Here is a 13,015-nt window from a genome sequence, read left to right as displayed (position 1 = left end):
CAACAAGATCTACCCACCAAAAACGTAATAAATTATCCCATTGCTGAAAATGGTTTAAAATTGTACCTGGTACCAAAAATGTTCCTTCCACTCGCTACGTCCGGCCGGGGAAACTCTCCCCTGTCAGGTGAAAAGAAGCAGCTTGGACACCACATGCGTAGAAGGAAGCCTAAGGTCAGTCTGCTGCCCCCCCCCCCCAGTTTGGTAGAGGAAGTGTAGCGCCCAGGATTATATTAGATCAATGACACTGGGTGAAGAAATGGGTTGCAAAATCGTGGGATAAAAAAAAAAGAGAATACATATACAGATAGGCAATAAATGGAGTAGACAAGAACAGAAAGAAGTCACATTGACACTTTTACTACAAATACAAAAACACTTTCCTATACAAAATAGTATAAGTATAAAACAAAGCATATTACAAAATAAAACTCTGATTACCCTAAATTATAATCCCAGCCATATTCATATTTAATAATAAGTACAATACTAGGTAAACATGAACAAACAAAAAGGTACCGTGAAGCATATCAACCTTTTACAATCAAATGTTTGTCCAATTGTTCAAACAGCTACTGTATTAACAATTATGTAATGAATAACGACCAACTGCAGAATAATTGAGAACAGACATAAATTCACAGAATTACAATGATCTAAACCACACATACAATAAATCCTGGGAAGAAGAAATAAAGATGTGTATATTAAATATTCTTGTGCTTTCACGTTTTCAATACAGGAAAAAAAATCAAACAGCAAAGAAAGAAAACAAAGCATTTGATTTATCACTTATCAGTAACTACATTTACAGCAAATGTCTACATTCATGTGATAGAAGCAATCGAATTATCAAATCCATTCATGGCAAATATAAATATTCACACTTCACAGCACTTCATATACAGTAACTACCAATGTGCACAGTGGTTTACAGCAAAATATTTCATTTTATTCTTTGTGTTAAAAGGTCTATACTTAGTTGTCACTCACTGTGTCATTATCTACAATATATACAATTTTGGACCCATATTTTAAATAAATCGATCCATCGCACATTTAAAATTCACTGAATTGGCTCAAATTCACCGTTAAGTTAGGATCCCTCTCCAAATACATTTTGTTAGAAATGCAGCACTTGAAAGAATACATTTTTCCAAAATCTCTAGTCAACATGAATGGCAGTGAATGGCATTTCATGAGGAGCAAATGTAAAACATAACGAGATCTTAAAAAAAAGAAGGAAAAAACAGCAATTGAGTGTAATATAATCTAGAGTTACATATATCTAGATGTTGTAAATGTACAATGAGACATAGTGACACTGTGGCCCTTTAAGAGGAAAGAGGAACTTATTTCTACACTAATCTTTGTAAACGGACAGCTGAGCTAACGACAGAATTTCAATTGTTATCAAAACCCATTTCAAAAGGCATTGTTTAAGAAGGTCTTTATGGTTTTTCCTTCCAACAGATTTCAAGACGGAGGAGAAAGGAGGAAAGTATTCACATCTGATATTCAATCGAAACCGAGTAGCTGGGGCCGGGGGTTTCCAAAATCTGATCCATAATCTAATGTGCAATTTAATTTTGATGCTCTTGGCTCATTGGCTTGTGAATTACAAGCCCATCTGCATGTCAGCAAAGTTGAAGAAGTTGTCCACATCTCGAGAAGATGTATTTTTGTTCTCGGAAACAAAAACCTGCCAAGAAATACAGAACATTTGCTCAGTCCAACAGAGCAACTATATCAAGAGCAAAGTTATACGAGAGATGAAAAAACGTATTACCTTGGTTCCACTGAACACTTCATTGGCAATGTTCTTGCAGGCATCTACTACTCCATCTCCACTCAACTCTAGGGCAATGACTGGGCCTTTGACAATGAGACATTTATTTACAATAACAAAGATTACACATACACGTTATCCTGCATTCACACTCACATGGAGAAGGACAGAACAACAAAACGGACAATCAATTACCTTTAGAGGTGCAGTCCACAAGATCTTCTGCGTTACGCTGGAACACTCTCTTCACATCTTCGGGTCGCATGGAGACCTCCTTTGTCTGGATCAACACCAAACCCTTTTGGATAATCTGTATAAAATAAGTCATATAAACCAGAAATGCAAATCAACAACACACATACATACGCACATGTGTCACAGAGTGATAATGCACATCTTGTGAATGTTTTCATGACAGCACAGCCAAGTATTGGAATGTTTGAACACGAACACCAGCTTGCTTGGCATCGATGCAGCCTCCTTCCACTTTTCAGGGTGAGCCAAAGAAAATTAAACTGTAGGAATTCCTGGCTTACTCAAATTTGGCTATTTGAAACTAAGCACATGATCAGCAGAAACTAAAGAACAACCAATTACTAGTTCACACCAAAGTATTTCCCTAGTTTCCTATTCACTGGTATGTTTAGGTAGACAGGATTTGTATTTGTATGTGATCAAGTTAACTTGGACTAAACTACTGACATTATATTGTGTGATTATTTAGCTACTGCCATCAACCATACATGTGAACAGAGCTTTTTCTAGAGATTGTTAATCCTCATTGAACAAAACTGATGTTACATCTAATAGGCTACTATTTGTCATTTCACTTTAGAGCCAAACATACTCGTTTTCAAAGCACTAATATTGCATGAGTTTTAAACACATTTTTGAAATAGTTCTGTAATTTTAACATTAGATTATTAAGTGATTCAATACAGTTCATCAATAACGTTTTAGCCCTGCTACCAAAAGTGCGGGCTGTAAAGTCAGGTTTGAGCCAATCCGTGTACAGGAGAAGGGACAGGGACTGAGCTGCAGCATTCTCCTCACAGAAAACTGTTCATCTGGTTGATGTTGTGCAAATGAGGAGATGACCATCGCAGTGACAGCGCTTCATTTGTCTATTTTGGTTGGCAATATCAGTCCGGCAGCTGGGTTCAGTCTGCTTTGATCTGGTTGGGTGACGGAGCAGCCTGCTTCTCTGTACACCCTACCAACTTGTTTGTTCTACAAGCTCACAAAGCTGAGATGTAGATCAGTCCAAAATAACACGTTTCTTTATTGTAATTTATTTCACCCTGTGGCACAAATAGGGGAAGAGGGACATAATATTTATTTGCTGAATTGCTGCCATGAGTGGATTAATCAAACTTGCACACAGTCAGAGGAATACTGCTGACACCCACACCAGGAACATCACACCCATGGTGGCGGTCACAAATTGGCAATGTTCCTGCTGATGGGATATTTTGTTGGCCCTTGTGTGGAATTCTGAGAAAACACTGCACTGCGTAGTTATTGGCCAAGTGCAGTAGTTTATCGCCTCAAACTTAAACCCTGATTTATACTTGGTTGCACAGTGTTGCGCACCAAAAATAGCCAAGTAAGGCGTTACACTGCGATACATTGAGCTGTACATTTTGAGCAGTAATTACTATTTTCAGTGTGCAACACCCACGTGCAACCAAGTACAAATCAAGCCTTAGTCTTCTTAGATTAATCCTGAAAAAATATAGCATTCAACTTATGTAAGCTTTGTATTTTAGTCATTGGACAGTAATACAATAGAATTGACCAACTTATAGTAAAGTATAAGTCATTATAAATAAGTTACTTATGACACTTCTGTTTCCATGTATGAACTACAATTTCTACATTCCCACTTTGTGATGCTTTCCTTGTTATTCTTTTGTTCCATTACACCTCCTTCTCTGATGTTTTCTTGCTTGATTTTAGCAAGCATACAGTATTATGCTGACCGCAAAGGAAAGACATCACAGAGCACACAGGAAGGTGACTCACCCACTCAGGCCCAAGGGAGTTACGTGTAGGCAGCATTTCCTCATACAAACACCGAGGGTGTCAGTGTTGCTCATGCTGATCTGATGATTGTGTGTCACCTAGTTCAGTGACTCTCAAACATTTTAGTTAAAAATGTCTGAATTATTCCACTTAAAAAATACAGTTAAAGTGGTTAAAATAATTTTGATGCTCATTTAGCTGGGGACACCCTGGAAATCTGTTTTTAGACTCCAAAAAGATATTATAAGCACAACAGCCGTAGTTGAATGAAATTAAGAATACCGTTAATAATAAATCCCTGTCTGCTATACTTCTATAATTCAACCAAAGGTCAAAAGCAGCAACCCTGCATCGATTAAGGTCTCATTGTCTCACGGCTAGTCTCACCTCATCAATCAGTTTGCGAGCGTTTGCAGTTGTGTAGTCGCCAGAAAAAAACACAAACAAACAGGACTCTTCACTGTCTTTGCGCCTCCCTCCCTTTGTCAAAGGCACGATACTGCGTGCAGCGTCGGCTGCAATCCGCACAGACTTGAATTCTGACTCTGGGTCTGGGGCCGGCACGTGTTCCAGAACCACGGTCGACTCTGGCAGCAGACTCCAGTTAGTCTCCCCAGAGACGGGGGTGAAGTCGTGAATGTTGCTCCAGTTATTGTTGAATATACTGAGCCCGGCATCCTTGAAGTGGAACGCCAGCTCAGGGTAGTAGTACTGAAAGCAGCCAAACTTCATGCCAGTAGACGACTCAATGATCGGCTGAGTGGCACAGCACAGGAACACCTCCATCTTTTTACAGTCTCGCGTGCGAAACTGCTGACAGGCCACCACGCACTTGATGTCCTTGCAGTCCCTGAAAAACACGCTGCCCTTAACGGGTCCCAAAACGATGCGGCAGTTGACACAGTCGTCGATCGTAATGGTGGCGGAGTGGTCGAGCACAAAGATGTTACAGTTCTCACAGTCTTGGATGACAAACTGTTGCCCGTTGAGTTTGCCAGGCAAACGACCCGCAGTAGCATCTTTGAGACCTGACAGCATGTAGTCCTTCGGATCCACCTGAACAGAAACAGAAAATGTATTCATTTATTTGAATTTTATTTATAGCAATGTAGACATTATGGCCTAGTATGAATAGGAAACAGAAATGTTTAGCTGGCTAGCTGAGACAGAGCAGATCAGAGGCAGGAACGTAGGGACGCGCAGCTAGCCAGTCCCAGTGCTGGAGGCGGTACAATGGGAAGTCAATAAGGAAGTGAAGGAAGGAAGGAAGAGAGAATTTCAGAGCAGCCAAAACAGTCAAACAAATACTTAACGGCTTCTGCGCCAAATGAAAATTCTCTGACGTTTCCGTTGTCTCCTATAGTCGATAACGATATATGCTTCTTTTGAAACATCTCACCACCACCAAAAGGCAGCAGCACGGCCTTTCCCGAGGGTATGTACGTCTGTATACCATATCGCATGGGATAAATGCATAGGTACCCTCCGTAAAGTAATCTGAACTTTACGGAAGGTTCTGAGAGGGGCTAAGCCATAGAGTAAGACAGAGTTACGCAAACTCTGTTCACTTCATGGGGCCAGTCCAATGGCGGTTCTTCTACCTTGACAACTGGAGGTTTACGGAATGCATTGGAGTCTTTAGGCTCGCGCGAGTACATGAACCACATGACCGGGCTGTTTTCTGCCCCCTCAATATCGCAACTCTTCTATTAGATTGCTCTGGTACAGTTGTTGCAAAGTGTTTAAGTGAGCTTGAAAGAATTCAGGTCTGTCTGCCTTTCTGGTTGCAACGACAAATTAGGAATTCCTAGAATGTGTTCAGCACTCGAACGAGCCAAAAAGAGCATGCAGGGTTGTCATGTAGGGGCGTTAATCCTATAATGAGCTCTATCCATGGACATAGAAAAGGGAGCAACGCTGCCCACTGTGACAAAGGATGAAGTGAACCTTAAGTATACATGCATGGGTCATTCCATTCAAACGTTTGATGTATGTATGCATGTCCCAAGCTAAATTATTAATAACTAGATTGGCGTTCCAGATATCAAATGGGGGTCCATGGTCTAATCATTAGACTCTTGTTTGTTATGCATTAGACTCTAATGCATAACAAACAAGAGGAATCCTTGAAAATAAAAGGGTTGAGAATGGTTATATGCCATTACTGTCCACACTAGCCATGATTCATGGCAGTCATGTTCCAGGGCTATGTCCACACCTACTTTATTAGATTACCAGATCACAGTAAACCTCAAAGCGGAAGCACTGGATGCCATTAGACTGATGTAATGTTAAACCCTCTGGACTTGACAAGTTGCTCTTGTTCCTTCTACACCAAATCATCTCTTCACCACACAAATATAGTAGATCTACAAGACAAGCTCACATTAGTAGTTCTGCTATTTCTGGGGAATGCTCCTCTGGCTCAGTCAGAACATGAATGTTCTGGTTCTGGCAGTGATTCCTTTCATGTCGATGATTGATCACCTCATCACCTTTAGCTTAAATATCCCTCCATCGCCTCAAGCGCCACTGTTCCTAGTACTATACACTGTATACACTATACAGGCTCTAAATTAGACGTTTATTTATTTACCTTCTCTCGCTTATCCCAGCTGTACTGTTTGGGTGGCTCCTCCGTGGTGTTATTGCCCAGGGGAACAGTGTTTGGAGTATCACCGGCAACAGTCGTTGTTGTGGGAGTAGTGTTGCTGGGATCCTCCTTTTCGTCCAATTTCCTCCTGGATTTCTTTGAGTAGAAGCAGCCCATTGTCACCTCTTATTTATTTCAGATGTGGCGGGGGAAAAAACTACTATGTCAGATTTCAATGTGGAGATCAATCGAGTGTCTTCCTCGGACGATTTCAGTGTTTGCTATTTTAATTTACAAGGCTGGTAGGTTCCTCAGAATCCTCACTCGGCTCTCCCTGCCCTGCCCCTCAAGCTTAGTTGTCGTTTATACGCGCACGCACAGCACGCACGTAGCAGAGCAGAGTTGTGCATTGGGGCTTCCCGTTTCCTAGCCAATCGATACTTTGTAGCTGAGTGCGATTGGCCAATCAGAGCAGCTCGACGCCGATCAAGAGGCGTGGGGCTGTGGTGCATTCAGGGTGACCCTCGGAATTTGTACGAAGCCATTGACAAGCCCAGTAGCCCACCACAACGCATTGTGGTTTTCGTCTAGGGAAGCCACTTTATATCCATTTTTCAAAAAATGATTTAAGTATTTTTTCAGATCTAGAATAATTTGTACAAGTAGCAAAACCAATGTTGATAGGATGATAACAGGAAGAGTGGGCACTAAGCCTGGCCACCTCGATGTAAACATACACAGCATATAAGTATTATTAATTGTATCTATGACTATGTCTCATTAAAGTATAAAGTGTGATTCCATAATATTAGGCTGCTTCTACTTTCCAAACAATCTACTGTTGGGATGTTGTACAGAAAATAAAGGCAGTAGCTCAGTCACACTATTGATTGATTGATGCATTTATTAACAGATTGGAGAATTACAGTACATTTCAAGCACAACTCAAGACAAAACTGTCAACTGTGGACAACACCATAAACTATAAAGCATTACACTTGTTTACAATAGGGCCCACCATGTTCAATTCATCATAACAATTAGACGTACAAATATACTCTATATAGCAAAACAAAAAATCATCATTTTTTGTTTTGCTATATAGAGTATATTTGTACGTCTAATCATAGAGGTAAAAAAGGAAAGAAACAAACATACATACAGTGAGGATAAAAAGGGGCCGTCCGTAGGTGCCCTTTGAGAGCGGTTTTGAAGGAGTCAAGGGATTTGCATGTCTTAATGACTGTTGGTAGGGCGTTCCACATTTTGGTGGCATAGGAGCGAAAATAATTTAGTCCCTTCAATTGTTTGTGCCGAATCTGGGTAGTAGCCTGACCAGTTTGTTTTGGGAAGCCTGGAGCCTTGTCTTAAGTAGCCTGGTTAATAAACCAGACTGATTCGGTCTGGTTTATTAACCAGGCTATGTCTTAAGGGCCTTAGAGGTGGAAACTGCCCATAGATCCGAAGTCCCGTTAGTCCGAACATGCACTGCTCCCGTGCTTGCGGTTAGGTTTAGGTTAGGGTTAGAGATAGGGATAGTAATTTCGGAACAATGAACCTTCTGACTAATGACACGGCACCGAGGCGCTGTGGTACCAAGAAGTGCATGCATAGTCGTAGAAACCTTGTACTAGGGCTCCTGTTAGGGTCTTCAAGGTGTTTTTGTTGACCAGTGAGGAGATCCTAGGAATCTTGTTCTTTGGTTGACCTTTTTTATTACGTTGGTGGCCATTTTATCACTGGAAAGATTTGCCTCCAGGATGGTAATTTCATCTTTTCGTGTGATAATATTGTCACCCACTCTAATCAAGAAGACATCAGCCTTGCTGAGATTACTATTTGAACCAAAAATAATGGATTACGTTTTTCCCAGATGTAAAGAGAGTTTGTTATCAGCGAGCTAGGTGCAGATTCTACCGAGTTCAGAGCTGAGGGTCTTTTCATCCTGCAGCTTAATTGTTCCTGTCCGAGACCAGCAGTGCTCATCTGCGAACAGGAACAAGTTGCAGTCACAACCAGGTAACCAGAATTACCATATAACTATGGTAAACAAGACATCAGATTAGCTGACAACTTACTTGAGACACTGGGCCATGCTAAAAATAGGTAGGCAGCGTAGGTTAATCCCCAGTTGTCCATTTATGCCCTGTGAGAATTGTCTGGCCTCACCATTCACATATTGTTTCTAAATGGGAAGCACCTAACAATCAGATTGAAAAATCACCTATAATGGGTTGGGGTGCTATAGACTCCCAGGGGAGTCGGGACTCGGGAGAGTTCAAAATCATAAATTTTCCATCAAAAAGGAAATGGTCAACCTATACCCATTTTAATATTAATTTTGTATTCACCCCCCCCCCCCTCCCCACTGACAGGTAGTACCCCCCCCCCCCCCAGAGAGGACGTATAGGGCCTTAGTCCTTCTCCTCCCAGCCAATACTCCCCACTGGCCACTGACAGGTAGTTATCCCCCCCCCCCCCCCCCCCAGCGAGGATGAAACAGGGCCTTAGTCCTACTCCTCCCAGCCAACACTCCCCACTGACAGGTAGTTACACCCCCCCCCCCCCCCCCCCCAGGAAGGATGATATAGGGCCTTAGTCCTACTCCTCCTCCCAGCCAACACTCCCCCACTGACAGGTAGTTACCCCCCAAAAGGGCATGTTTGTGAGCTCAAACCCACAATTCAACATTTTGGTTTTAAGATGTTAATATTCATTTTGTATTCATCCATAGGACCCCAAATCACACCTTAGAAAGCATGAGTGTCTATTTCAAACAAAGTGTTTTTTGACTGGGGGGTCATATTTTGACAGGAGGAATTGCCTGTCATAATTTGACCCCCCTGTATTAGGACGTATTAGGATGTTGATATTCATTCATCAGTCAGGTACTACCAAGTGCAAACTCTGTTTGGCCGGAATGAGATGCGATGATGTACAATGATAAGAGCGCCCCTCACACACGGGTGTGATTTTTTATTTTCTATTTTGACCATGCACCTTCTGTATATTTGACATAGTGTCGTCCTGACTGTGCTTCTCTGATCTCTATTCCATGACTACTTGAAACTGCAAAAATGTTGGGAGAAGTTATTTCATTCACATTATTATTTTCACCCACTCTTTTACACCAATGCATAAACGTGTGAAACTGAAGTTGACAAATTTGAACTTGTATGGCCTATATTCCCTATAATAATACTAAGTAATAATAATGATAATAATAAAAATGCAGTTTTTGCATTGAGTTGTGCTTGAAATGTAGGCCTACTGTAATTCTGCAAAATGTTAATAAATACTTCAATCAATCAATCAAATTGAGGCGTAAAGAGTGATTTCCTGCATGCATATCTCACACCACTAACAGGAAAATGAATTGAGAGATTATCCCTCACCCCTTCTGGTTTAAAAACTTTGACCTGAATGTCAAAATAACTTTCTCCCCAGAGCAAGCAGGCAAGCAGCATCCCCTCAGTTGTAAAGATTTCATCACTTGGGCAAGAGATTCAAATCCAGGGTAGAACAGGAAAGTTAGACTACTCAACCTTACCCCAGTGAGTCAAGTCCTACTGGTGGTAAAAAAAAAAGAATTATCCGTAGGCAAACTGACCTCAGGCAAATTGGCTTTCTAAAAATAAAAAAAGTGAGATTGTAGTCGATCTCTTTCTTCTTTGGCTATCTTGTTCCCTAAAAGTAGCAGAGTCAAAAGTAGGCCTACAATATTTGAAAAATGTAATGAAATCATAATTAAGTAGCCTATCATACTCAAAAATGCAAGTAGCTAAGTAAATTTACTTATAGGCCTAGTTACTGTCCACCAACCACCATGGATGGACACCATCATGTCTGGAGGCTTTGGCTGCATTCTCATTCAAAAGACTGCTCCTATCAAAACAAGTCAGAGTCCCTTGATGCAAAGTCATCATTGTTGCAGGAAATCTTCAAGAAAAAGCTACACTATCTATGCAGGATTCTTCTTTCTTCACCTCTCTGGCTTTGATGGTGTCATGCGGTTCCTTCCAGGGGGGCAGTGCAAGCTCACAGTGACGCGCGTCCTCATGCATTTATTGCGCACTGTGCCTTTAAAAGGTTGAACTATACAGTCTACGATTTTTTTTTGGCGAATTGTTTTGCACTCATCTCTGTCTACCTTGCGCAGTGAGTGACATGGCATAGAGAGGACCAGTAGTATCAGCATCCTGCACCATGGACGCTTTCAATCGGCGGGGGGTCCCTGGACTCCGTGCTGCTTTGGACAAGAACAAGATGTTGCCTTTTCTGATTGTGCTGCTGAATGCGGTCTCCACAATGAACGCAGAGGACGACGGAATGGGGGAACTTACAACCGAGAAAGAAGCGGAGGAAAGTCACCGCCAGGACAGCGTTAATTTACTGACATTCATTTTATTGCTGACCTTAACGATTCTCACGATATGGCTCTTCAAGCACAGACGGGTCCGTTTTCTACACGAGACCGGATTGGCAATGATATATGGTGAGACTAGGCTTATGATTATCCCCACTATCAGACGTAGCACACTGCTACAGCACGGTGTTATGCATGCGTGATTCATTCTTTCAAGTGGCTCTAATACTGTAGAGACGCGACGGGAACGGGTAGCCTAAACCTATAATATCATGCACTGCAATTAATTTTTGTTAAATATGGATTGACACACCAACAACAATGTTTTATCACATTTAATCCATTTATATAGCTGACAATTTAAATAGCTGACAATGTCGAACGTACGTTTTTGAAATGCACTCTTGCCTATGCCCTATGGCAGTTATTTTAACGGGCAAATGTTATTCAGACTTAGCAAATACCCATACTCAAGTTAAATATGCTACTCAAATTATGTCTACATTCTGTTTGTCTGTTTGTCTATCTATCAATCTATCATCCATCCATCCATCCTTGTGCATTGTTTTGTTTGCAGACTGAGGCCCACCCACACAAAGAACAGCAAGTACACTTGTCTATATTATACTTTGGGTAGCTCTGGTTAGAGGCATATTTCTTTCAAGCAGTGTCAGGTCAGGTCTAAAGAATAAAAGTAATCATACCCAAGCTGTGCCAACACCATATATAGAACATAACGCACTGGAATTTTGCTATGATCTGTCATCTCCAGTCATCTGTGAGTGAGCACAGAAAGAACCCAATTTATCCTTAAATTTGCTTCTCACTTAAACTAACCAAACAGAATAATTCAGTCATACTAGTGATACCCACATACATATCTTCACAATTTATTAGTATCACTGTCATGATCCATTCTTCCCCATCAGTTAGCTCTGGTCCATAGCTCTAATGCCTTCATTAAAGCTATGGAACTATTCTCTTCCTACGCTCGCATAAATGCAGACCAGCCTCTCCTCTGTAGCGTAAATATAAAAAAATATGTTACCTACTCACCAAAACAAAGGCGGTTTGTGTAATTAGAAAGCCTACTTTCCTTAGTGGACTCACTCTGAGCCCCCCACCACATGTAAATAAATGCACGTTTTGGCCAGAATTTGCAGAAAGGAATTTCTTGGAAGGAAAATCTTGTCTATATAAAAAAACAATCCCTTTCTGGCCAAAAAGTGCATTTTATACATGTGGTGGGGGGCTCAGAGTGCATCCACTAAGGAAAGTAGGCTTTCTAATTACGCAAACAGCCTTTGTATTGGTGAGTAGGTAAAATGTTTACAGAGGAGAGGCTGGTCTGCGTTTCATGAGACGGCTAGAATCAAAGAGTGGTGGAGCCTTAATGCAACGGCAGCAAGAGCAGTAAGGCTATGGACCAGAGAGCTACCCATCAGTGTCACTTAGCGACTTCTGATGGCAGGCTTTGCTTTCCTTTTCACAAGGATTCCTTCCTGGTTTCAGGCAAAAGCTGTATCCACAGGGCATGCTCCTTATAGAGCGCCGAAGTCATGACGTAACTCGCTCATCCCCTGGTTCTGCCTGGTTCACGGAAGTAATTTCTCTATGGAGAATAACATCATCATCATCATCCTTCGACTGTCGTCGAGATCGTAGATGCCACGTCTTTCCATCGGGTCCTGTCAGCCATCGCTGCTCCCAGTTCTTAGAATGTCAGTCCTGTGTCCCTGGAGATTGTGTCAGGATATGTATGAGGCCTGGTTCCTCTGGACGATTGGGGGAGCCGCCATAGCAGGATATCTGATATTACTTGATCCTTGGAGCGGTAGCAGTGACCAGCAAAGATCGCTCTACGACATACTACCGTTGTTGTTATTGGTGGCAGTTCACCATAGATCTGCTCTTTGGTTGGATGAGTTTTCCAGGAAATGTTTTTAACACGCATGAGGAGTCTTGTATATGTGCCATCAAGCCGGTCTTGTAATTCCTTCTTCATAGTCTATGTCTCAGCACCATATAATAGGATGCTTTCAACACAGGCCCTGAAGAAAGAGGTTGGAGGTTGAAACGCTGGACCTGCCAGACTCTGTGGATAATAACATGGGCTCATCTTAAAATCGTTTCATATAAGAATTGTGGTCCAGCTGTCTCTGCGTTATTTGTCACTCATATATGATATAGTCTCTTCATATCCATATGAGTGAAACGGCCGGGATGACATGTTGGCATGTCA

The 13,015-nt window shown here is 41.6% G+C and overlaps 2 protein-coding genes across 3 annotated transcripts in view; one reads left to right on the top strand and one right to left on the bottom strand.

The window, feature by feature from the left end:
- Positions 1-406: 406 nt before the first annotated feature.
- rp2 (RP2 activator of ARL3 GTPase) lies at positions 407-6,715 on the bottom strand. Its single transcript, XM_083766381.1, has 5 exons — positions 6,411-6,715; positions 4,202-4,870; positions 1,985-2,099; positions 1,790-1,875; positions 407-1,702 (listed from the first exon to the last, which is right to left on the bottom strand). Exons 1-5 carry the CDS (start codon positions 6,582-6,584, stop codon positions 1,619-1,621), a joined length of 1,128 nt encoding a protein of 375 aa, XP_083622507.1. The 5' UTR covers positions 6,585-6,715; the 3' UTR covers positions 407-1,618.
- A 3,860-nt stretch (positions 6,716-10,575) lies between these two features.
- Positions 10,576-13,015, top strand: part of slc9a7 (solute carrier family 9 member 7) — a 49,184-nt gene continuing 46,744 nt past the window's right edge. For both annotated transcript variants that reach the window (XM_083766538.1, XM_083766537.1), the window contains exon 1: positions 10,576-10,902. In XM_083766538.1, the coding sequence (XP_083622664.1) occupies positions 10,614-10,902 (289 nt within the window). In that variant the 5' untranslated portion in view covers positions 10,576-10,613. The remainder of the gene's footprint in view (positions 10,903-13,015) is intronic.

Source organism: Protomyctophum parallelum (assembly GCF_964188405.1).
Source record: "Protomyctophum parallelum genome assembly, chromosome: 6".
NCBI lineage: Eukaryota > Metazoa > Chordata > Actinopteri > Myctophiformes > Myctophidae > Protomyctophum > Protomyctophum parallelum.
Note: the sequence above shows the minus strand (reverse complement) of the source record. Positions and strands in the feature narration are given on the sequence as shown.

Excerpts from the sequence above, each read along its gene's own strand:
- rp2 (XM_083766381.1), bottom strand. The coding sequence starts at position 6,584 with ATGGGCTGCTTCTACTCAAAGAAATCCAGGAGGAAATTGGACGAAAAG. Across the intron at positions 2,100-4,201 it reads CTCGCAAACTGATTGATGAG|ATTATCCAAAAGGGTTTGGT; the intron begins GTGAGACTAGCC and ends TATTTTATACAG. Across the intron at positions 1,703-1,789 it reads AAGTGTTCAGTGGAACCAAG|GTTTTTGTTTCCGAGAACAA; the intron begins GTAATACGTTTT and ends ATTTCTTGGCAG.